Below are 26,420 nucleotides of genomic sequence, written 5' to 3' on the forward strand. Positions count from 1 at the left end.
ATGTGGCTGGAGTGTGTCAGCAGTTCCTGCAAGACAAAGGCTGATGCTGTGGACTGGCCCGCCCATTCCCCAGACCTGAATCCAATTGAGCACATCTGGAACATCATGTCTCGCTCCATCCACCAACTGCACCACAAAATGTCCAGGAGTTGGCGGACACTTTAGTCCAGGTCTGAGAGGAGATCCCTCAAGAGACCATCTGCCACCTCATCAGGAGCATGCCCAGGTGGTGTAGAGAGGTCATACAGGCACATGGAGGCCACACACACTACTGAGCCTCATTTAGACTTATTTTAAGGACATTACATCAAAGTGTGTTTTTCCACTTTAGTTTTGAGTGCGACTCCAAATCCAGACCTCCATGGTTTACTAAATTTGATTTCCATTGATAATTTTGTGTGACTTTTGTTGTCAGCACATTCAACTATGTAAAGAACAAAACATTTATTAAGAATATTTCATTCATTCAGATCTGGGATGTTTTATTTTTGTGTTTCCTTTATTTTATTGAGCAGTATATAATTATTGAAGAGTTACTGAATATCTGATTATTGATTTTAAACACAGAGGATCAGCTAAACTAGAACTGCACTAAATCAAGGTTGGCATCAAATTATCTGAGAGATTTCAAGCAGTTGTGGAATAGAATAGAATAGAATAGAATAGAATAGAATAGAATAGAATAGAATACAGCCCCAATTCCAAATAAGCTTGGATGCTGTGGGAGAAGTAAACACCGTTGATACCAGACATTTGCATATACTTCAGAAAAACACAAACAAAGACAAAACATGTTTTTCTTTACTGTCCAAGAGAGAGAAAATTGTTATGTAAGTTTTAATACTTTCATCAAAGGCAGAAGTTTACATACACTTCCTTAGGATTTAGTGGACTTGTCCGAAACTGTCTCACGTGGGCCAAACGTTGACAGAACTGGTGTGTCTGGGTCGGGTTTGTAGGCCCTCTTGCTCACACTTGCCTTTTCAGTGCTGCTCACAAATCTTCTATGGGATTGACATCAGAGCTTTGTGATGGCCTCTCCAGTACCTTGACTTAACTAATTTGGAGGCATGCTTGAGGTCATTGTCCATTTGGAAGACTCATTTATGCCCAATCTTCAACCTCCTGGCTATCTAGCAGCTATATAATGTATATATAGCTTCAATATGTCCACATAATTTTATATTGTGAAGTGTACCAGTCCCACAACATAATGCTGCCATCCCCATACCTCACAGTTGGAATAGTATCAAAGCTTCCCCCTTTTTCCTTCAAATATCCCATTAATCATTATGGTCAAACAGTTCACTTTTTGTGTCATCAGACCACATTAAATGTCTCCATAAATTAAGACTTTTGTGCCCATGTGCAGTTGCAAACTGTAATCTGGCTTTTTATGCTGGTTTAAAGCTTTCCCCTCACAGAGTAACCTTTTAGATCATAGTGGTACAGGACTCGTTTTACTGTGGATAGTGACACTGTCTTACCAGTTTCAGCCAGCATCTTCACAAGGTCTTTCGCTGTTGTCCTGGAGTTGATTTGCACATTTCACACCAAAAAACGTTCCTCTCTGGAACTGAGCAGTGTGATGGTTGTGCCTTCCTATGTTTTTTGGGCCGTTTGGTACTTTAGCAATCAGAATTATTGTCTGAAGGCCAAGAAAGATGCCCAACTGATTTATTTCACCAAGTGGATCATTATGGCTTTTCTGTATTGACGATTTGATTGACCTTTGTTATTAATATTTTATTTATTTATTTATTTAAGTTATTACAGATTGGACAAACATCACTGGGGAATAGGAAAGGGAGACTAAAATCTACTGGATCACCTGCTGAAAGAGATAACAAAAGGGAACAAGCAAAAGAGAGCAACACAATAGGGAGACCACAGCAATAATCTAGATACGTGTAACTAACAGTAAATATTGAATGTTATTGTGCAGCACACAAGACCAACAGCGCACAATGTGCTTTGAGGTAGCAGCCAAGACAGATATAGTTTGTGTCTGTGAACACCCGTGTGCATGAGCACGCTTGTATTCAAAAGGTTTCTCCATGTAACAATCTTCTTGCAGGGTTAGGGTTAGGACACCGGCCCTCGAGGCCTGGAGTAGGGATGCAATGATACCAATTTTTTCAAACCGATCCGATACCGATACTTGGATCTGAGTACTTGCCGATACCGAGTACAAAAACCGATACTTCTACCACACACAAGTTAAACTTAACCAGTAGTAAAGAAACGACCCCAGACAACTCTTTAACACAAACGAAACGTTTACTGAATGTAAGGGCAGAGACAAATACTGTACAACACATCCCTTTTTTAAACTCAAATGATATTCCAATTCCTTAACCAAATGAAATACACTGTATAAATGAAATAATTCCCTTTCAAATTATATTAAACAACCCAACTTATGTTATCACCTTTTGGTAAGTTACTCACTAATATACACTCCAAAACACGTTATATAACTCCACTAAACATACAATATTCACACATGGGCCCCACACACACTCACATTCACACTTGTTGCAGGCCTGTTTGCTGCTCATGCCGGACGATGGAGAAAAATCCTCTTCTCCCCAGTAAGAGCACAAAAGTCTGACTTACAGTTCCGTTGCTCGGTAGGTCGCCGTTCACTAGTCCCACACTAAATCCACTCCCTGCGGACCCGATGCTGTCTCTGCTACAGCACGTTAGCCAGTCACTGTCCAGCTCTCCGACAGTCCTGCCTCCGTGGCGCAGCCAAGCAGTCCGGGCTAGCCTTTAGCCTCGGCGGTCATGGCTGGAAACACAGTTTTCCACGGTGGTGCGACCGTTGAAACAAAAAGTCACTTCACCCACACTCTGTTGTGAAGCTCTCACACGGTTAGCTTTCTAGTCACACACTCTTTTGTGCTAGTTAACCTCAGTAAAACTAGCCGAGTCTCTCACTTTGGTTCAGCTAACCTCATGCATCTCTCCATGCCGTTCTCTTCTGTGAACTGTGAACACCTTATGTGGCGTTCAAGTCCATGGGAATTATGAGTATCTACTCCCAAATTCCCATCCGGGCTACATTAGTATCGGTTCATGGTATTGGTTGACTTTTACGAGTACGAGTACGCACACATTTTACAGTATCGGCCCCGATACCCGATACCAGTATCGGGATCGGTGCATCCCTAGCCTGGAGTTCAACACCTGTGTGCTAGAGGGTATGGGAGCCATAGCCCCGCACCCCAGGGCATGAAGCAGGGGCAGCTGCGTCACCCTCCTGGAAAGAGCTGAGGAGAGCCCTCGACGTTTGGGGTGTGCCACCAAATAACTCAAATGGACTCAATCAACCTATCAGAAGCTTCTTAAGCTCAGAATGGAATCATCTGGAGATTTCTTCATGTTCAGAGATACAGTAAAGTTAGGGTATATATACTTCCCCCTTTGATTATAGTAATGAAAAATGCTTAACCATTTTCTCTCTCTTTATTCTTACATTTCACAAATAAAAAAAATATGCTAATATTTATTGATCTAGAACAACAAATTTACCCTGATTTGATGTTTGACAGTAAAGAAACATTTTTTTTTCTGAAGTGTATGTAAATGGTTTAAATGCAAAAATAGAACGAAAATATTTGTAAATCTGATCAAACCATTCTAAATTCATCACTGAACATAGAAAATAAACAAAATGTTTAAACTGAAAAAACAATTTTATGAAAAATATTTAGTCATTTTGAATCTAACAGTTGAGACAGAGCCATGTTTCCCACTGTGCAGCATCTCCTCTTCTTTTTACAACAATCTGTAAACATCTGAGGAGAGCAGCTGCTGGACTTCGCAAGGGGAATTTGGTCTTGCTCTTGTCTGATAGAGGATTAATACACGATTGAGATTCTTGTTCCTCACTTCTGACCTGTATGTAGAGTGGGTTTTATAGTGTGTTGCTGACCTTTGACCTGCAGCTCTACTTGTGTCAGTGTCCGTGTGTTTCCAAATGCAGTGATGGTGCAGGTGTAGGTGCCGCTGTCAGAGATGATGGGGTTCCTCAGAGTGAGGCTGAAGTCTCCAGTCTGCAGAGAGTCCGTCTTCATGGATGTTCGGTCTCTGTAACGCTGGTTTTGGTCTCCCAGTTCATCTCCTGCCAGGTTACGCTGGTGGACCATTGGAGGACTGAGGTCGTGGCGGTTCCACATCAGAGTGGGATTCGAGGTACAGAAGTGTCCTGACAGGTCAGCAGGACAGACTCCACCCCCTCATACACCTCCACAGCCGAGGCATGCTGGGAAACTGAGGACAGAAAGAAAACTGTGCTAAGAAACACATAGGACAAGAGACACTAGACAGTTTCCTGGATGATGGTAAACAACAATCCACTTCTACAGTACCCAACATGTTCGTGGATGATGATGACCAATCAGACACTGTGTCACTTATGGAGCAGAAGAACACTGAAGCAGTTGAAGGTACTAAAGTATCCGTAAATGTTCAGTGTTCTTCAAGTAAAACAGATGCATCAACCCAGACTGAAACTAGAAAAATTTGCATTTCCTGCGAAAATGCTGTGTGGATGCCTTAACGCTGAAGTTGCCTGCTGAAAAAGCTGAAAAAGTTGAAAACTTGCAAAAAGTTATGTGGCGGTGAAGAAACTGAAAATTCTGCTGAAAACAGGTGAAGAAGCAGAATTTTTGTGCTGAAAAGTAGTGTAAAGACAAAAATTCTACTGAAGGGGATAAAGACAGAGAAATTTTTGCTAAAAAGTGGTGGAAAAAAAAATGTTTGGCAAATTTGTTGAACTGTAGTTCACATGTAAACAAAGCTTCGCCATCACAGTCTGCTCTGAGGTAACTCCCCTCTAGCTCTCTAGCTCCCCTAGATTCTGGGCGTATTAACGACGTCAAACTTGATACTAAGTATATATGGATTTGCTGTTATCTACGGAGCCCCCCAAGGGACATGGGAGAAAAAAAAATTAAGATGAACTTTTACGAGATTTTGCAAAACTAATTCGGGATCTCGCAAAAGTTTTGGCCGCATTCTTTGGAGGCCGCCAGCTCAAAGCTGACTGGGAGGTCGAGGCACGATGTGCCAGGAGAGCGGTGTTCCCCCCGGCTGTAGTAGGTCTCGACCTCCCGTTAGCTTCGAGATGGTGGTGTCAGACGTCTCCGAAAACGTCGGAGCACTTTTGCAAATATGTGATGTCTTGTAAACCAAGCAGATATTTGACGTTTACACAGCAACATTCACGCCTCAAAATATCTTAAAAGTTTATTTTGTGACCCAGAAAGAGTAATATTACAACTAAGTAGCTGCTGCCATTGTTGGAATTCCTATTTTGCAAGATCTCGCAAAAGTTCATCTTATTTTTTTTTCTCCCATGTCCCTTGCAGTGCTCCGTAGTTATCATTACATCTTCCCTTTAAAATAAATAAATAAATGAATAAAATAACTCTACTTTCACAAAGGTAAACAGTCTCTGTTTTTACTTCTTAAACCAGGCTTTGTCAATTTAATGTTAACAACACATCTAGTTTTCAACAATTATGGTCAGTTCGACAATAGTAGGCAATCATAGTGCAACTTGCACAGATACCATGACATTATCATCTTCCAAACAACATGTCAATACATTTACATCTGTTCAATCAGTCTCATAGGTGGCTTCACTTGTCTTACAGATCTTCTCAGTGTTTGTTCTTGTGTATGTGTAGGTGTTTCACGTGATAGTGTCTCATGTGTGTGTTGGGGTTGTTCGGCAGGCTCGAACCTCTGTTCTACTACTACTGGTCCCTTAAGAAGATCTTGGCGATTTCGTCTCAGCATAGCTCCATCTTCTGTCTGAATGATGTATGATTGTTGATGGTTGATCTTCCTTTAGAACAGTCGCTTTCTGTGCCCATATGTTGTTTTTGTCTTTGAATCTCACTTGATCCCCAGCATGCAGTTCAGGTAAGTTCTTAGTTTCTAGGTCATAACAGAACTTCTGCTTTACTTTTTGTTGCTCTTTGAACTTTTTCATGCTGTTTCTCTCCTTTGTTTTAAGCAGGTGATCCTGAATGGGTTTGGTTTTGGGTGCGGCTTTAGTGGCTCGCAGGATTGCTTGCTTGATATGTCGGGCATGTTGAACAGTTTGACACTTTATTTGTCACATCCTGATTAATCCGTGGCCAGTAGATAACCTCACTCGTGCTCCTTTTGCATTTTTCCATGCCTAGATGCCCTGCGTGTATCTTTTTGAGCATCTCTCCCCGCAGGCTCTTTGGGATGACTATTTTACTTCCCTTGAACACCACATCATCCTCTACAGACAGTTCTGCTCTGCAGTTCCAATACTCTTGAATAACAGGTGAACAGTTTTGCCTCACACAAGTCTGTCTTTTATCAAAGAGTCTGTCAGTCCTCCAAATTCACACTTTTACTCCATTTCTGCAGTTCTGTTACATACTGATCTACTGTCTCCCCTGTCTTCTGTACACATGTGAAGAATCTGTGCCGCTCAAATGTCACATTTCTCTTAGGTATGCAGTAAGCCTCAACTTTCTCCATTGTTTTATTCAGCGTCATTCCATTACCATAGGTAAACGTGAAGTTATTATAGTCTATAACAGATTTACATCATGAGTTAAGTTAAAACACCAACACCAGACCATAGATAAGATGAGAAAAAATGCAGAAATGTGTTTAACATGCAAATATAAAAGTGTGTTATAAAAACATGTGTCTTATAAAGCCTGTTAAACCCTGCCTGGTGACAAATGACTTACAGTCTGTGCTTTAACTCAACCTGAAAGCTGCTGCTGATTTAACAGCAGATTTAATGCAGCTGTAACTATTAATTAATATTAATAGTTAATACTTCAACTATTCATTTGAACTCAATACTTTAAATATTTACTGTTTACTGAGCAAACACACTTCTCCTCATGCTGTTGCTGTGCTGTCAAGTTTAAAATTTAAAAATAAATATTTCTATTTCTTCAGTAACAATACTTGGATTATATCCCCTGTTTATTCAGAACCTACTCCTCTCTGATAACAAGTGAAATAATAAATAATTCATTAACAAAGAGTACTTCCTTCTTAAAGAGAAGATAAACTGTTCAAGAATTCTCAGCGCGGTATCGAAAAAATATTATTTATAATCAGGTGCACCTGTGCTGTGTTTAGTGCGGAGAAACGGAGCTCAGAGGGCTGAATGAGCTCGGCTCAGACCGGAAACAGCGCAGACACGAGGCTACTTTAGCATGGTCAGCTAGCTCTGCCATACCGGAAGTGTCCAATCTGTGACTACAAAGTCCACAGTCTGTTAGTCTGGTCTGTTTCTAACCTTCCCTCATACTTTTACTATTAAAGCCTCGTCATTAAATCTGTATTTCCAACACTGTGTGAATCTCCATGACGTCAGAGGCGCGAGCTGCACCTGAGTGTAGCACTTCCGCTCACAGAGGACTGTCTGCGGAGCTGCTGCAGGTTAAACAGAGACTTTCTTACCGTTCATGAGGAGCAGGAACACCACCAGCGTCTTCATCCTCCTTTAAAAACAACTCAAACCGACACAAAGTCCCGTTAAATCCTCTGCTGACCCAACGAACCCACACCTGGACACACCTGCAGCTCCCAAACACGCCCACGCACCAAGTTTACTTTCGGATTAACAGGAAGTCTCCGTGTGTCGCAGATATCAGATAATAAAATGTGTGTGAAGTAGATTTTAAATAAAACGTATAAATGTGGCACATGAACACAAACAGCTGGATCATTGTGGTCTGACAGGCCTGTTAAAGAAAGTCTGTGAATAGTTCATGGAGCTGTGGATCACCTTCATGCATAAAGCGAACTTTGTCATGGTGAAATTAGAAAGTGTTTTCTATTTAAAACATATAATAGCATAATCTGAGATCTGACATAACCTTTAATAAATGCGAAGTGCAGTACAGAGTCACACATTTTCTGCTGAGTGAAAATGTTTTACCCATCTAAGCTGTATCTCAATGACATCATGACAGGTCTAGCTGTAAAGTTACCACAGTGCAAACTAACATTTCACTGGAACGTTCAAGTTTTCACTTTGTGATGCAGAAAACGTTTAAATATTTTCTCTGCTTGATTCTGTTCCGCTGTAATTCTAAGAAGACACACGAAGAACACCGATTGATCAATAACAATCATTTCCCTTTGATTATCCAACCAATCACATTCCTCTCACTCTGATCTGAGACTAAATACAGTGATTTCCACATGTCCTTCATTAGGCTGTGGGAAGCTTTAGTGTTTGAATGGATCAGTTTAAAGCTTCAAAGTCTAACATGCAGTCTTAGAAATAATAATGCATTTTACTTTCATCTTCATCTCAGCTCTGGGATCACATATTTATGGTTAAAGTAACAGGAAGTTAATGCACCGTGGTAACAGAAGATCTAAATGCTTCACTCTGAGACTAAATGATCATGTGATCTGATGTTGATGCTGGAGGGAAGTGCCCACAGCAGTGCCCGTTGACCCACACCAACATCTGGGCTTCATGTTAAGCAGCTGTTACTGAGAAGCTGTTTGTACCTGTTTGGATGGTTTGCGGCTGATTTCAGTCCAGTTTGTTGTAAAACGTTCTAAGGTTAAAACGCTGGAATATTTCTTGAGTTCTGACACTGATGTGTGAAACAGTCCAAATACGAAGCATTAAAGAGGGCAGCAGCCGCTCTGACCTGTGTGTCCGTGTCAAACATGGAGCTCCACAGCCCACAGTGGGGCTTGTTTTACACACTTAAACTTATACTTGGCTGCTCCACTGAAATTAAAGTACATGTTTGTTATCCTGTGATCTCATTCTGTGTTTCAGGATCACTTTTTAACCTTTATATCTGTTTGAAATCATGCTTCAGCTGCACATTGATGTGGCCTCACAGCCATCTTCTGCACTGATGCTAAATACTTCTACACGATTCTTTCTCCATGAGGATTATTGTGATTTCTGAGCTGATCTTTGGTGTCACTGTAGATCATCCATCATGGATGAGGTTACATTTCATGGAACCAAAGCCATCAAAATCTACTGAAACAGGACAAAAACACTGTGAGATCAGGAAATCCAAAGCGTCCAATCAGGTTCCCCACAGTTCATTCGTGGTTCTTTGCCTTTACCTGCTCTCACAAACTAAACACTGTGTTTATATAACCTGTCCTGTCTGACAGCTTTTCACATCTGAATTATGATCTGAATGTTCTGTTGGAACAAACATGTTTGTCTTTGCAAGACCAGAAACTCTCTACAAGCTCCTGTTGGTGCTGTTTATCTCTTTATTTATTCATTTCTGTTATTATTATTTATATTATTACTCACAGCACATGTGCAATATAACACTGTGAGAGCCGACAGGCTGAAAACAGGAACAGGAAACTCTTTGTGACACTGTGATAAATGAAGCCACAGCTTCAATGAAATGTTGCTCTTATTTTACACTTTGTTTGGAATAATCTGGATTACAGACATTTTTAAATCAATCTAAACTCTGTGTTTTACTTGGACATCACATCAATATTTATGCTGCTCATTGAAACAACATAAATATTTGAACACGTGAAACTTTAACAACATGAAGGTAAAAGTTTGTTTGTCAGATTTGACGCTTTCTAAAAGTTCATTGTTCAGCTGTTTAAATTAAAGTGTGATCATCAAAAACATGGTTCAGCTTCTCAGTGAGTCTCATTCAGTGTGTGCAGCCAAACATGATGGCAGACTGCCACAGATCACTTCTGAGGAAAGAGGAGGCGTTCAGCTTCCTCATAGTTTCACACCTGCATGAAGCAGCCTCACCCTGACACTGTGTCAGCTGATCACTTCCTGTCCTGTGATTGGCTGGCTGGACTTCATCCTGCTTTCAGGGATTTGAACACTGTGGACGTCCAGTTCATTGAAGAGTTAAATCCATGGAACAAAGATCAGCAGAGGATTAGAGATGAGTTTGTGCAGGGATCATAAGGGGCGTGGCTCAGAGTCGTGAAGTTTTTATGATGAAAATATAGACAGAGATTAAAGAAACACATTTTCACTGTTTGTCAGAAAGATTCAAAAAGGATATTAAATGAAAAAGCTCCAGATAAATCTAGGTAAATGTAAATGTCTTCAGATCAAAGTGGGCTGTATGTGGCCACCATGTAAAATCAGTTGGACATTTCTGTCTTAGATACATGAGTGACTGGAGCCCACACTCTTCCATGAGTGGGTCAAGAACCACCCGTGTCAGAATCACTGTGTTTTTATTTCTTTTTGTCATTTTGGTCAAGAATAATTATTTTTATTATACTTTGGTCCACACAGAAATGATGACATGTTTGAAATAGTTTCTATTTGACATTTTTACACTTTGAAAATGGAAACAAAACTAATGACACAACAGCAGAGCAGCTGTTTAGCTCAGTGTAATGAGCAGGTGCTACATGACCTGAGAGCATTAGGCCTGAATTTGAATCTACGCTGCTGCATGTCCTCCCCTCTCTCTCTCTATACAGTTGATGTGTGCACACATGGAGGTTTGTAATGTCTATTATACTCTCTACAGGAAGTGCCCTACCTATTTTAATGGTTCAGCCCATATAATGTTAGCTGGGGGAGTTCAGCTCTTAGTTTTTATCATCATCACATGTTCTTTATCCGTCTCCACAGCAGCACTAACTAACAGTTTGTAGCCTCAGTATCTGAATGATTTCTCACATGTTATCTCACCATGTAAACCACAGCAGCCACTGGGGACATTTACACACTTCTTCTTACAACCAGCAGATTTTACAAACACAGTTTATTAGAAAACATGTTTTACCTTTGACTGGTACATAAATATGAACATTTCACAGGTTAATGTTGGGAAAACGAGACAGAACACCATCACAGACTTTTGATATAATATTAACAGAAACAGGCTCTTTGTAAAAAAGTTCATCTGGATTTGAACATAGTTTCATACGTCGGGAATATCAGGCTGAAGTTTTCTGTATTTAAGCGTTAACATGTATGAAACCAGTCTGATGATTTTTAAAGAAAGTGTCTCGTGTAGAGCTGCAACGATTCATCGAGTAATTCCAATAATTCGATTATAAAATTCTTTGCTTCCATGTTTCACAGACCTCCAATAGAAACGTGTTTATGAGCAGCGTGTGAATAAAAGTCTGAGCACATTAAGCCCACACAGCCTCCAGTGTTAAACACAAACACTGATAACAGCAGCAGTGATGATGATGTCACAGTTTAACGTGGAGGCGGAGTCTGTTTACACAGAGAGGCGGAGTCTGTTTACACACTAAAATAATGGATAGCTGCAGGCCTGGTCTCGTGTGTGAGAAGCTGTAAATCAAATATCTTCTACCTGCAAAATTCCTTCAGTTTTATTTCTACAGCAGCAAATGACAACGACAGTCACCTCCAGGAGTTTCTACTGTAAAGTAAAGACTCGACAATAACAGAGAGAAACTCCACCAATCAGACGACCCCCCTATGAGAACGGTGACGGTGGGATCATCCTCATGTTCTTACAGCGTGGTTACAGCGTGGCTATGAAAGCTCCACCATGTTAAAGAGTTTTTGGACACTCGATGGGAAACTGCCCGCTCAGGCCCAGCAGTTTGCTTCAATGACCTGGAGAAGAACGCAGGAAATCCTCCAAGGTTTCAAACATGTTTCAGTCCTGGAAATGTGCAATACTACCTGCTGCATTATGAGCTTCAGTAATGAGCACAGCAGTGGACTCAGTGAGTGTTTCCATCACATCCAGGCCCAGAAGACTTGGAGGAAATGAAGATTTTGTTCTTCCACTTATTTCCTGTCATATTCTGCACTTCTTACTTCTTTCAGCTGCCCATGAAATAATGAAAGCTTTCTGCAAGAAAGACAATAAAGATCAGTTTGATTGTCAACATGAAGTTTGTTTTTATTTGACAGCATCAGCTGTTGCATCAAGTAAGGAGTCAAAGGCAGCAAAGAGCTGTTTGTGTGTTTCTGGAGTGGATCACTGCGGCTTTATTCACGTGTCCTCTCTACAGAAGCTCACTGGCTGTTGGGAGGACCCGGACATTTCCCTCTGGGTTGTTTGGCTCTGTTGGAACTTTGAGGAAGAATAAATCTTATAAAAGCTGATCTCTAATAATTCTCTCTGTAATGTTCAGTATATGTGTGCGTGCTGTGATTGGTGTTTTCCCTGTGAGTGTTTGATGTGACACCTGTAGCTTTAGCTCACCTTGAAAACAGAGGTTATGTTTTTGGTAGCGTGTGTGTGCGTGTCGTTCTGTGTGTGAACACGAGAGCTCGAATAGTTGTGAATGAACTCTGATCAAACTTTGTAGGGGTGTAGAGCGGGCTCATGTTAACAATCTATTCAAATCTGGCTCACATCCACCCAAGTCTTCAAGGTCGACTTCATGATTTATTGATGGAAACTGAGAAAAAGCCTCAAACTTAGAAACTAGGATTGGAACAAGTGTGCTGTGGATCATCAACATGTAGAAAGGAGCACATGAAGGTTTCAAACATCAGCTCACATCTGACCTCTGACCTCACTTTCAAGATCAACAGATGGATCTGAAGGTCAAAGTGATAATAATGCTCTTTAGAGCCATTTTGGAGCTCTGAGCTCTTTTTCAAGGTCAAATAAGGTCAAACTTCCATCAAATGTCTCATGTTTCAAACTCTGTTTATAATTCTACTGTCTTTGTTTCTAATGGAACATTTACTTTATTAAACAATGAAATAGTGACATGTTCTACATCCACATCAATCACAATCATAGAAAATGTCAAATAAATGTGCTTGTGTTGTGTCCATGATGATGTTAACAAACAAACTGTGACAGAGCCTCAGACGTGATGAAGAAGCTGAATCAGCAGAAAGAGCAGAGCAGGAAGCAGCATCATCCACACAGGTGTGTCTCAGGTGAGTCCTGCTCCCACACTAAACACATCCACATCATATTAGCATGTGCTAACATGTGCTTCTGCTTTATTTCAGTCTGATATGTTTCCAGTCAATATGTCTGCTGTGTGTCTCTCAGCACTTGCACTAAATCTTGCCGTGTGTCTGTGATACTGCGTGATGCTAACAGACTGTAACGTCAGTGAGTCTGTGAGTATCTCTGTCACCTACAGCTTCCCCTGTGGAGCTCATTTCAAATGCTCAGGTTTACACTCAGGAACAGGAAATGCTGCGTCTGCAGTTTGTCTCCTTCAAACTAAAGTGTCTCAGACACGTGCAGCACGTGAGCACAAAGATGTTTTTGGTCACGTGGTGGGCACGAGGAGCTCTCAGTGAGTTTGGAGCTGAAACATCTTTGACTCCCAGAGTTCAACTGTGAAAGTGAAACAAGCAAACATGGATATTTAGGAGCCTCAGACGGTGTGATGATGATCATGAACCCAGGAAAGAAACAAAGAGAGAAAAGAACAGATTGGAGATCAGAGCTGAACACACACTTTTTTAAAAGCATGCAGGAGCCGTGAGGACGAGCACGGATTCATTCATATCTGCACTGTAATCTGAACTCTCTCTCCCTCTCTTTCTAATCTCATGTCTGAAGGTGAGAAGGACACCGTCTCCCTAACAGAAAAGCTTCTCCACCCACACAGCTGAAGAAGAAGAAGATATTTACAGTGTGTACAATGGCATCACTCTTCCACACACAGACAATCACTTGTTGATGCAGCGTGGTCCAGCTGGGAGTAAGGAGGTAGGAAAGCTGAGCCAGTGTTCCCGCTTTAAAGAAGGCACCTTCAGCCAATCACTGACTCCACCCACAACTCAGCATAGTGACAAATACTCAGTACAGGCTAAACAGCACCACCCTCAGGCCAACATGGAGAAAAACATTCACACTGAAACAAGACAAATGATGATCTGGGCTCCAAACATTCATATCCAACACATGTAAAGCCTTCAAACGTCATCTGCTAATGTTTCTGTTTATTCTATGATTATTTTAAAATGAGCTCACAGCCACCTGTCGTCCTGCTGAGCTCCACCAAGGGGCCACTTTAAGGACCTGTCAGATAATCTTATTAGTCAATCATTATCTTATCATTTTACAATTCTCTTTAAACTTTCAGCAACAGCCGTTTAACTTCAGTGATCCTCAGAATGTCTTTGATATCCAGGAGTTTTACCCACGTCCAGTGAAAAATGACAATCTGGACAAATGAAAAAATCCACACTTTTTCTTCTTTGAGTCGGTTCCTGAAGAGGGTCTTATATCTGCCAGACTCCCAGAAACTCAGTGTGTTCAAGAGTGAGCTGACAGTCAGAGTTCCTTCAGTCTCAGCGTGATCCAACCATATTTGTGTGAACAGCATCACAGAGGATTCAGCTGCTTTAAATGGGACAGTGTGAGTAAATAACAGGGACTAGAAAGAGAGAGCAGAGTTCTCCTCAGTAACACCAGGATACCTGACCCCCTCGGAGTCTCGCTTCCCCGCCTCCATCATTTAGTGACGGCCTTCTCTACCATGTCTGTGCCGAGCGCTTTGGTCAGGGCCAAACCTTGTGTAACCATGGCAACTACAACATGACAGCATCCAGAGAGAAACTTGTGAGCCCACGACTACATTAGATGTTTGCTCTGCTGAATCCAGCAGCCCCTACCTGGCTTTAGTCATATGGGATAAAAGGGTAGGGCCAGAGGTGGGAAGTAACAAAGTACAAATACTCTGTTACTGTACTTAAGTAGGATTTACAGGTATCTGTACTTTCTACTCCTTACATGTTCAAACAGGCTGGTTACTTTAGGTTTAACACATTTGAGGGGAGTTATTATTTCATCAGTGCGAGTCTTCAAACATCAAAGTGATTTGAGCCTAAACAGAAACACATGAAAGGAAATCCTGTTCATTTATTAATCACATAAAAAGAGACCAAAGAGTCAAACTGTGAGTCACAGTCAGGGCTTAAAGTGGGCCATGTTTTTATTTGATATGTTTTTGGGACGACACCTGAACGACTGCAGGTGTCTGTAAGTTGTGTTAGCGCTACTTTAGCATCTAGCTAGCCCTGCTGAAGAGGAGCGAGCATAAAGGGAGGAACGTTTTTGAAGTGTCAGCTCATTTCAAATGCAGCGTTTCTATCAGCTCAACAAACATCAGCAAACACACAAACTGTTTATTTGCAGTTTGTCTCACAGTGTGTTGCAGCTAAAGGTCCAGCAATACAGACTGCAGCTCAGACAGTGTGTGTGTGTGTGTGTGTGTGTGTCTGTGTGTGTACTTTAACTCCTTTATTTCACACAGACAGCTTCAGCATTTGTTCTGCTTTCTCTGCTTTTATTTGACTGTAACAGAAAAACACGACTAGAATTTACACAAACGTGTTTACAGGCTGACTTTAATGTGTTTCTATGTTACACCCCTGAAAACAGGGGGAAAAGAATCACGAGAGTGATTTTGACTTGCGTCTCTCATGCAGCGTTTATTGCAGTGCAAATGAACAGAAACGTTTGACATTCTGTACTGCTTAATGTCACATGGTGGAAGAGAAACACTAAAAAAATAAACCAAAATACTAAAGTGCTTACTATACATATACTTGAGCAGGTTTCCTAATAAAATGGCTGACAATAGCGGCGTTTTTAGCTCCTGCCGTTATCTTACTGGCCATTACACAGTACAAAACCGAGGCTCAAAGCCGCCACGTATATGTGCACAAAACTGTAATATAATGCTTCTAAAGCTTACAAAACAACGAAGGATTACCTCTTAAATATCTTAACAGTGTACACATCGGAAATATATCAACTTTTAAACACTTTTACCTGAAAACAGGGGGAAAAGAATCACGAGAGTGATTTTGACTTGCATCTCTCATGCAGCGTTTATTGCAGTGAGGAGAACGCGCGAAAGCCCCCTAGTGGAGAATAGAGACACTACTAATCGATCCCAGAAAAGGCTTACTAGCCGATCACTGATGTATAGATTGCAGTTCTCTTAAGTAACATGAAAGCCATTAATATAACATGAAAAATAATAAACTCTTAACCATTTTCTTACCATATTTACATTATTTTTGTCCTTATATCAACTGATATGAATTAGTATTAAGTGAACAGTTTTATATGCAGTAGTCCTTCAACAGTAGTCCTTCAACCTGTCACACTCTCCCCCACTCAAAAAATGTCGTCCCGACATTATACCAACAAATTGCTTTTCAGTCTATATTCTCTTGTAGTCAGGACATCAACAGTAGAGTGAACCAATGTCCTCAATTCTGTGGGTTTAACAACAGTTTCACCACAGTCCATCACTGGTGACTGAAGACAAAGTCTATAACCAGTCCATATGTGAGTCTTCACAAAGTCTATTGTCTATGGTTATAATCCACAGATGGGGAAAAGTTAATGTCTTTTTCTTGATGACAGTCTGTAAGTACAGTTTTCAAGTCATCCATTAAAAAGTGTCAACTTACATTTGCTAGAGTCCATACAAACCAATGGGCTGGGTGCAGTATGACTGCACAGCTGGAAACCATGGGACCAGGCCCGGGTACACAGGAAGCAGTTGCGGTGCTGGCTGAACACTGTAGCAGGATGGGGTGCCCAGTTGGTCATACGTCATCCGTCTCGGTGGGTGTCTCTCTCGCTGTGGCCGCTGAGGTGTCTCCTCCTCAAGTCTCTCGAGTGCAACAGGTGAAGGAGGGGCAGGTATGTCACCTGCACAGGGCTCTGCCTCCTCACAAGTTGTCTCCACGACAGCTGGGTCAGGCGCCTCCAGATGGTCTCCAGCAAGAGGCTCTGGTGTTGGTGCAAGAGCAGGGGCTGAAGCTGCCGGCTGAGACGTTGCTGTGAGAATTTCTTGTTCTGATGGCTGGAACACAGGTTGAGGTGGTGCGTAATGACAGCGGTATTCATCAACACTGCCCTCATCATCAGAGTCTGGCACAACAGCGACGGGTTTATCAGTCTTTTTCTGTTCATGTCTTGTACGATTATCTTTTTCAGGCACTTTTTCAAAAGGTAAGTGGTCACATGACATAAGCAAGTTTCTGTGAAGCACTCTAGAGCGCCCTCTGCCTCTCTCCGGTCTTACCTCATAGATAGGGAGGTCAGGCTCCATTTGTCTGACTACTGTATGAACAGTGTCCTCCCAATAGTCTCTCAGTTTCCCTGGGCCTCCTCTAGGTGTCAGGTTTTTGACCAGAACTCTCTCGCCAGGTTGTAACACAGAACTCCTTACTTTTGTGTCGTAGTGTCTTTTGCTCTTTTCAGCAGCTTTCTTTGCAGTCTCATTTGCTATAGAGTATGCTTGTTCCATGCCCTTTCTCCATTTTTCAACATAGTCTCTGTGATCACTAAAATCTGTTTCTGAGTACAGTCCAAAGAGCATATCTACTGGTAGCCTGGGTGACCGTCCAAACAGTAGGTAGAATGGGGAGTAGCCAGTGACTTCACAACGTGTGCAGTTATATGCATACATTAACTTGTTGATAGATTCCTTCCAGTTTGACTTTTGTGTTTCAGTTAGCGTTCTAAGCATTTGCAACAATGTCCTGTTCATACGTTCAACTTGACCGTTCCCCATTGGGTGATAGGGTGTTGTCCTAGAACCGGCCATGCCACACAGTTTCTTGAGCTGACTGAATAGCTGATTTTCAAATTCACCTCCTTGGTCATGGTGAATGCAACAGGGGAAGCCAAACTTTAGGGCATAGTCATTGAATATCAGGTTTGCAGCAGTTTTGCCTGACTTTGAGGTGGTGGCATAGGCTTGCGCAAAACGTGTGAAGTGGTCAGTTATCACTAGAATATATTCATAACCACCTTTGCATTTTTCAAGGTGGAGAAAGTCTATACACACCAGCTCAAAGGGCTGCGTAGTTACAATGTTTGTTAAAGGAGCTCTCATTTCATGGCTGGGCTTTTTCTGCTTTACACAGGAACAAATGTTGGTCACATAATGCTCGATGTCTGCCTGCATGTGTGGCCAAAAGAAGCGTTCACATATCAAAGACACTGTGCGGTCAACACCTTGATGGCCCATATTATTGTGCAGCTCTTCAAGTACAGTCTTTTTGAACTGATCTGGCAGGACTAGCTGTTTCCGGGCAGAAGTGAGTCTGTACAAGATGCCATTGTTATCTAGCCTCAACTTGCCCCACTCTCTGAACAAGCATTTTGTCTTAGGGTCAAATGTTCTTAGCTCTTTGGGCAGTGGTTTTGAATCTGTCTGTTTACACTGTAATACAGGGCTTATAACAGGATCAGACTTTTGCGCTTCATTAAGCTGTTCTTTTGGTATGGGTGTAAATGTTGCTTCTGCTGGCTCACCTTCTGCTGTGACTGACATTGCTGCAGCTGAGAGTGTCCATGTGGCAAGTGTGTCTTTCTGTACCTCAATGGCCTGGATAGCAGCTGCGATAGTGTCCGGTGGCACTTCCTCAGAGCAGTCTCTCATTAAGGTTTCTACATCAAGTGGCATTCTTGATAAAGCATCTGCATCACTGTTTTCCTTCCCTGGTTTGTACTTAATGGTGAAGTGAAAATCAGCAAGCTCAGCGACTCATCTTGATGTGGTGGCATTCAGTTTGGCTGTTGACAAAATGTACGTTAGCGGGTTGTTATCGCTATAGACCGTAAATGTTGGGGCATAGTACAAATAGTCTCTGAATTTGTCAGTGATAGCCCACTTCAATGCTAAAAATTCTAATTTTCCTGCATGGAAGTGGTAGTTTTTTTCAGCTGCTGTCAGAGTACGGGAGCCATAAGCAATAACTCGCAGCTTACCATCTTGTCTCTGGTACAACACGGCGCCTAGCCCTTTGTGTGAGGCGTCTGTGTGTACGATGAACGGCTGTGTGAAATCTGGGAATCCCAGCACTGGGGGGTGGAGCAAACAGTCTATTAGTTCCTCAAGCGCACTTTGATGCTGGTCAGTCCACATGATTTGTTTTGAGGAGGGCACAACTTGACTGGCTCTCTTTGGTCTTGCCTTTGGCCCTTTTGTGGTGTCTGAGTCCTCTGTGGTTTTGTCAGCTTTTAACAGTTCATACAAACAACCTGCTTTTCTGGAGAAGTCTTTTATGTATTGTCTGTAGTAGGAGAGAAGGCCTAACATTTTTCTGAGCTGACCAACATTTTGTGGTTTTATACCTTTGAGCGCTTTGACTGCTTCAAAGTCTGCAGGATCCACTTTACTGCCCTCTGCAGACACTATTCTGCCCAAATAGCGCACCTCAGACTTAAACATGTCACACTTACTTGGCTTAAGCTTTATGCCAAAACCTCTCAATCTCTGGAGCACTTTTCTCACGTCCTCCAAGTGATCTTTGAACGTTTTGCTGTAAACTAATGTGTCATCCAGATAGGGGATGCAGATGTTGTCGCGCAGCCCATCCAGGCACTCTTCCATACAGCGCTGAAATGCTGCCGGGGCATTCATGAGTCCAAAGGGGATGCGAATCCACTCATATAATCCCCAGGGGGTCACAAAAGCAGTGAGTGGACGACTTTGTTCTGACATGAACCCCTGGTGGTACGCTTTCCCCTGATCTAAAAGCAAAAACCAGGAATTTCCACCCAAACTGTCCATAATGTCCTGAACGCGTGGGATGGGCTGGCGGTCAGGATGGGTTTTCCGATTCAGGTCTCTGTAGTCTATGCACAGTCTTAAAGTGCCATCTTTTTTTCTAACACAAACGACTGGTGAGGAGTATGACGAGTCTGACTTTCTGACCCAGCCTTGTGCTATTAAATCATGCAGGTAACTTTTCATCTCTTGGTAGAGCGGCCGTGGCACAGACAGGTATGTACGTTTGACTGGTTCGTTGTCTTTGAGTGAGATGGTCATTTTCAGTTTTTCAATACAGCCTATATCATTGTCTGTTTTGGAGAAAGAATGGCATTCCTCTCTGAGCATCTGTTTTGCTAATACTCTCTGCTCTTCACCCAGGTGGCTAAGATCTACAGGTGGATCCCACTCTTCACTAGAGCTACACTGGGCTTGTGTGTTTGTCTGGTTAACAGTAGCTACAGATGTGGCTTTTTCAAACATCTGGGCAGGTAAAACAGCTGTAATAGTCTGAACCGAGCCAACTAATGTACGGCCTGGAATGACAATTTCATGGTCAGTGGGGTTAGAGACACCTAGTGTTATGACTGGTAAAGTACCCTTCTTAACTTTAACCAAAGTGTCAAAAAACTCAAGATTGTCTGGCCACTGAGGGTTTAAGTCTGGCTCAAATATCATGACCATGTCCTGTTTAAATGGCCCTGCTGCTATACGACCCTCAACATGCACGTGGCTTTGTTTAGGTACAGTAATACAGTCTTTCTTCGTCATCACTTTGTACTCGTCAACTGTATCTGCACTAACAGCCTGTATAAAAGCTTTCACCTTGTGTCTTTTGAGGCTGGGAAATGCTTTTCTCACTGTGCTGTACAGTTTAGCTTGGTCAGTCTTATTCACAATGTATTCAATGACATTGTAACCTATAATAGGGCATGTGAGCTGAAAACCTTTCATTACCAACATGGGGATGGTCAATTTCTCCGTTCGTTCAGTTCCGGAAACAAGTTGGAAGGTTGTCTCAACCCACCCAAGATATGGCAAGTTGGTCCCATTTGCTGCGGTCAGGGTGAGTTCAGATGTGTCCATAATATCTGCTACATCTCTCAGCTCTGTGTGTGGCAAATAGTCGTTTTTCCATTTCTCATCGATGATCGACACCTGTGAGCCTGAATCCCATAGAGCTTGAAGCCTCTGGCCGTCCAGGAGACACTCAACCAGACATTGCCTGCCCACCAGAGATGTGACTTTGTGAGGGGTGTCTACATGAGCTGGCGGCAGTGGTACCTGAACAGTCTCATTGTCTTTGTTAGTCTTTAAGCCAGTGCATTGTCTCTTATGTTGTCTCCAGTGTTGTTTCTGGCATGCTTTTGAACAATAAAGTGCGTTTTTACATGCTGAACACCGTCTCATGCCTGACTTTTCTTGTTTACAGTTGGAGCAATGTTGGGACTTGTGGATGATGGGCATGGTTAACACTCGTCCCTCGGTGGTAACCATTGCTGGTTTAAATGTTTCTCTTTATATGGTCTCATACCTCTGCTTCTACATCCAGCCTGAAAGTGTTCTCTACTCCCACAGAGGTAGCAGTGTGTGCAGCGCTCGTTGGCTCCATTCTGCTGCCAAATGTGGCACCTCCTCTCACGGCGGGCTGGACTACCTGTGTAGTGCTGTACAGGATACTGAGGGGGTGGTGGTCTTTGGCGGGGGCCCTGGAAGCCATAATACTGCTGTTGCTGCTGGTCCCTATCATACTGCACAACTGGTGGTGGGACATATGACTGAGGACCCGGCACCGGCTGCTGTAGAGTCTCTTTAATCTGCGCTCTCTCTGCACTGAGACCTTTTAGGCAGGCTACACCTGTCTTAAGCTCCGCTAACTCAGTTAAAAGCTCGGGTGGTATCTTAGCTTTAACTTCTTTCACAGGGTTCTTAGCAGGCGACACATCATCTGACTGCACTGCACTCACACTTGTAGCAGTCTGTGATGCTAGACATCTTTTCTTGTTTTTCCTTTCTGCCTCATTGGCACAAGCCATATTTAACCTCTCTAACAGCAGTTCATCAGGTGTCTTAGAGTCTAACAGGAGTGGCTGCATATCTATCCTGACACTGTCACTCTGGAAGCCTGTGAGTATGGTGTGTAAACACATACGCTGGACTAAAGCTGGGTCGTATTTGAGTCCTGACTCTGATTCTTGGGAAGCAAATAGGACTTTCTGCTTTAGATCTAAAACTCTCATCAGGAAGCTTTGAGCAGTCTCTTTCGGGGTCTGTACCTCAGAGGCAAGTTGTTTATAGAGTTCGGTGGCGCTCTTCTCCTGGAAATGGGAGCGCAGGATGCGGCGTAGAGTCGGAAGGGTGAGTTGAGCTTTTCCCTCCAAATAGCTACGTAGTTGTAGACCTGGCAAGATAGCTCTGATGACAGCATCTACAATGTCAAGCTCTGAGTAGCCTCTGCTCAGTCCATTTTCGATCTGGTGAGCAAGACTGGAAAATGTCAGTTTGTCTTTTTGACCTGGTTCGCCAATCTGGCCTGATATTTTGAAGTCTCTCTGCCAGTAAGGGCTTGGTCGTTGGGGGGCACTTGACACAGATGAGTTAGGGACAGAGCGATTAGCTTGGGAGTGAGAACTAACCGCTGTGTTAACTGCATTAGCTGTTTCTGTTACCAGTGAGGTTGCAGTGTTTAGTTGATCTCTGTGCCCTGAATAATCCCCTTCATTTGCATTTGGTTCAGTCTCAACAATTGTCTCTTTCATTACTTCAGCAATCTTATCATTAAGCAACAACAGTTCTGACATTCCTTCATCCTCAAGTACTGTTATACCTTCTCTTTCAATGTGTATTTGGATGTGTGTTAGCAGTGACAGTCATGTTTTTCTGCTAACATCTATTTTCTCTGCAATGCCAAGGAACTCGCAGATTGACACTAGTTGATCTTTGGACAGAGTGTGCATTTCACGCACAACCTCTTCTCGCAGGTCTTCCACCGAAGACATTGTGGCAGTAGGCAGGAAGAATTTTGCATGTACAGGTGACGCCGAGCTGAGTCGTTTTTGCAGCCCCTGATGATCTCTGGCTGGCCTCAGGAAACATCCGCTAAAACACAGCTACCAGCTCGCCTCGACAGCAACACTTTCCTCACTGCAGTCTGCCTGGGTTGTATGGGGGGATTTAGCTGGCTTGGACTACGATGTGCAGATTGTGGACACCGGACATCTAAGCAGCAATCCCAGCGGTGCCTCCAAATGTTACACCCCTGAAAACAGGGGGAAAAGAATCACGAGAGTGATTTTGACTTGCGTCTCTCATGCAGCGTTTATTGCAGTGCAAATGAACAGAAACGTTTGACATTCTGTACTGCTTAATGTCACATGGTGGAAGAGAAACACTAAAAAAATAAACCAAAATACTAAAGTGCTTACTATACATATACTTGAGCAGGTTTCCTAATAAAATGGCTGACAATAGCGGCGTTTTTAGCTCCTGCCGTTATCTTACTGGCCATTACACAGTACAAAACCGAGGCTCAAAGAAGCCACGTATATGTGCACAAAACTGTAATATAATGCTTCTAAAGCTTACAAAACAACGAAGGATTACCTCTTAAATATCTTAACAGTGTACACATCGGAAATATATCAACTTTTAAACACTTTTACCTGAAAACAGGGGGAAAAGAATCACGAGAGTGATTTTGACTTGCGTCTCTCATGCAGCGTTTATTGCAGTGAGGAGAACGCGCGAAAGCCCCCTAGTGGAGAATAGAGACACTACTAATCGATCCCAGAAAAGGCTTACTAGCTGATCACTGATGTATAGATTGCAGTTCTCTTAAGTAACATGAAAGCCATTAATATAACATGAAAAATAATAAACTCTTAACCATTTTCTTACCATATTTACATTATTTTTGTCCTTATATCAACTGATATGAATTAGTATTAAGTGAACAGTTTTATATACAGTAGTCCTTCAACAGTAGTCCTTCAACCTGTCACATCTACACATGCTTGTCCTCTGGTCATGTGATCATGTGGTTTGTAGGAACGCTCCTCTTCCTCAGAGGATCCAGCTGTGCTTCCTCTCCTCTCTCCTCCACCTGTTACAGTGAGGGAACGTCCTCCATGATGGAGGAGCTGCTGGAAAGTGCTGAGAGTTTCCTCCAGAGTGAGACCTCTGTCACAGTTCAGAGGATCTACGGCAGCAGAGACCTTCATGGACACTAAAAGTCTCAAACACACAACAACAACATCACACTGACTCCACTCTGACATCACTGATCAATAATCAAAGAACACACAGATCAAACTGATTGATCAGCCATCAGAGGAGTCGGATCAATGGAGCTGCTTCTGTTCCTGATGTCCCCTGTTTGATCCTGGACCTGAACTCTCCCTGCAGAGGAGACACAACACAGTCAGACACACACACACACACACACACACACACACACACACACACACACACACACACACAGAAAAATAAACAAACCTTTGACTTTGAGCTGCACTGTTTTCCATCTCATGATGTCTCCATTCCTCCAGACTCCACATCTATATTCTCCACTGTCTCTCTCTGTGGGGTGTTTCAGGGTCAGACTGAGGTCTCCAGTTTTCAGCAGGTCTTCATTCATCTTCGTTCGGCCTCTGTAAAACTGGTGCTGTTTGTGAGGATGGTCAGAGCCGTTTTTATACACGTGAACATTGTTGTATGAATTGTCCATCCACTTCACTTCAGCATCTTCAGGCAGGTTTTGTGAGGTTTTGAAGGGCAGCTGGACAGACTCCGCCCCCTCCTCCACCTCCACCTGACAGACTGAGAGGACAACAAACACAACATGAGCTGTACAAAGTGTGATTGGTGTTGACAGAGCAGCATCATGTGACTCTTGTTCTGCACTAAATGAAGCGATGGAGTGGCGCCTCCTTCAGGCAGAGAAACAGCTCATGGAGAGAAATAATTATTAGAGCAAAAACAAGAGTGGAGCTGCAATTAAGACCGAGAGGAACGCTGCAGAAAACTGTTCATGTGTGAATTCATCACTTCATAGATTTATTTGAGCACTAAAATCAGAGCTGCTTCTATTTCTAATATGACAGCTGTACATTAGAGCTGGAACACTTTAAATGTGAGCCATAAAAACATGATACTCTACAAGTGCATTCAGCTCTGACACTGTCACATCATGAAGGAGACGTGGAAATCACTTTGTTACACAAATCAAAGTCAAATCAATTCTATTGATGGAATATTGTGTGATCAATAGACTGATCAGTTTCTAATCTGTCATCTATCAGCTGGAAATCCAGCAGTGTCAAACAGACTTGGCAGCAGATTAGGACCAAACACAAACACACTGAGACTTTTTCTTCATCAGCAGTTGCAGGTAAATTGCAGCAACAATGCGACTCAGACAGTTTCTCTATAACTGCAGGGCTTCCTGCGCTGCTGTTAGTCAGATACGGATCAACAGGTTGTGGATAGAAAGCAGATTCCTTCAGCAGAGGATCCATATCACACTTGAAGCATGTCGTCGGGAAACAATCAGTGAAAATGGGACACTTTGAGCCAATTTGAGCCTCAAACTCTGAACATAACCTGCTGCAGACCAGCTGATGTGTTCAGTTACCATGGTGAGGAATTTCACAATAAAGGAGGCGTACGCTCTGTCTTTTCCCGGCCCGACGCTCTGGGACATTTTAGACAAGTTTCCTGGCAGAATACGATCCCGTCCGGAGGCCGACACCATCCTTATCCACATGGGCACAAACCGGATTCCAAACAGCGCTCCCACTTCCTCAAACTGGACTTTGTGTGTCTTTGTGAGGCTGTGAAACAAGCCCACCGTAGTGTTTGTATCTGCGGCCCCACTCCCACCTGTGGCCGTGGGGCGTTTGGGCGGCTGCTCGGCCTCCACACCTGGCTCTCCTCTGTGTGTGACTCCCACAGCCTGGGCTTTAGAGACAACTTCAATGTTTTCTGGGACAGGAGGCATCTTTCTGCAGCAGATGGGCTCCACTTCAACCAATCAGGAGCCAGATCCTCTCTGCTAACATATCATATGGAGTCCAGCGTGCAGGAAACACTCCATCAAGTACCTGTCCACACCTGCCCACACCTGCTGACCGCTCCGTCACTGACTGACGTCCCCCAGGTCCTAGTCCCTATCATCTCAGTTCCACTCTAAACACTAATACATGTTCAGCTGGACTCGGAGCCTCTGGAGACATTTTGGATATTCCAGTCATAATAACTAACAGGACAGTTTGTGCAAGGTGGAGAAAATCTGCTGCATCATCCCATTGATGAAGCATTCAGCTCCACCCTACAGTTTCTCTGCTGCCTCCATCCACCTTGGTTCACTTTGCTCTTCTTAATGTTGGAGCTCTGAATAGTCAGGCTTTTATTCTGAAGGATTTTACAACTTCCCATCAGCTTGATTTGATGTTTTGAACAGAAACATGATGAAATCTGGAGAGGACTGTCTAGTCTGTGAACTCTGACCCCACATATGATTGTTTCAGTCAGCCCAGAGAAAGTGGCTGGGTGGGTGGAGGTTTGGCTTCAAATGCTCCCCTATTAAGGTGGATGAAGGGTGTAGTTTGGAGGTGCTGCTTGTTAAAGTGTGAAACAGCTCCTATCTGTGCAGGCATCTCCGCCCTCCTAAGACTCCATCAGAGTTGGAGCTGAACTCTCAGATGTTTCCTGCTCCATGGTTCTTATGTGTGATCACATGATCTGAGCTGCTGATTTTAAGATCCATGTTGATGATCTTACTGACTCATTTGCCACAGAGTTCCTCAGTACAGTAAATTCATTGGTTTCAAACAGCGTGTTGTTGGCCTACATATAACTGTGGGCTTCAGTATGAACTCCAGGCTTTGAGCTGATGTGTTTCTATCTGA

General features: G+C 42.8%; 2 protein-coding genes and 1 long non-coding RNA gene across 5 annotated transcripts in view; 1 reads left to right on the forward strand and 2 right to left on the reverse strand.

Annotated features, from left to right (window-relative positions):
* The window catches only part of nfkbiz (nuclear factor of kappa light polypeptide gene enhancer in B-cells inhibitor, zeta), a 692,084-nt gene that overhangs the window by 8,427 nt on the left and 657,237 nt on the right, over positions 1 to 26,420 (forward strand). The window lies entirely within an intron of this gene.
* LOC112843762 (uncharacterized) lies at positions 15,395 to 23,552 on the reverse strand. Its single transcript, XR_003216249.1, has 2 exons — positions 23,507 to 23,552; positions 15,395 to 16,096 (listed from the first exon to the last, which is right to left on the reverse strand). It is a non-coding gene; the product is annotated as an uncharacterized LOC112843762 (long non-coding RNA).
* On the reverse strand, positions 21,034 to 22,339 carry LOC112843759 (uncharacterized). The gene is made up of 2 exons (XM_025902702.1): positions 21,385 to 22,339; positions 21,034 to 21,107 (listed from the first exon to the last, which is right to left on the reverse strand). Exons 1-2 carry the CDS (start codon positions 22,311 to 22,313, stop codon positions 21,041 to 21,043), a joined length of 996 nt encoding a protein of 331 aa, XP_025758487.1. The 5' UTR covers positions 22,314 to 22,339; the 3' UTR covers positions 21,034 to 21,040.

This window comes from Oreochromis niloticus, linkage group LG23 (assembly GCF_001858045.2).
Source record: "Oreochromis niloticus isolate F11D_XX linkage group LG23, O_niloticus_UMD_NMBU, whole genome shotgun sequence".
Classification (NCBI taxonomy): domain Eukaryota; kingdom Metazoa; phylum Chordata; class Actinopteri; order Cichliformes; family Cichlidae; genus Oreochromis; species Oreochromis niloticus.

What these genes read in the sequence shown, in the direction of transcription:
- LOC112843759 (XM_025902702.1), bottom strand. Translation starts at nt 22,313, where the DNA reads ATGTCAGAACTGTTGTTGCTTAATGATAAGATTGCTGAAGTAATGAAA. An exon ending in GAGCTTTTAACTGAGTTAGC is followed by an intron (nt 21,108 to 21,384) that starts GGAGCTTAAGAC and finishes GCCAACGAGCGC; the next exon opens with TGCACACACTGCTACCTCTG.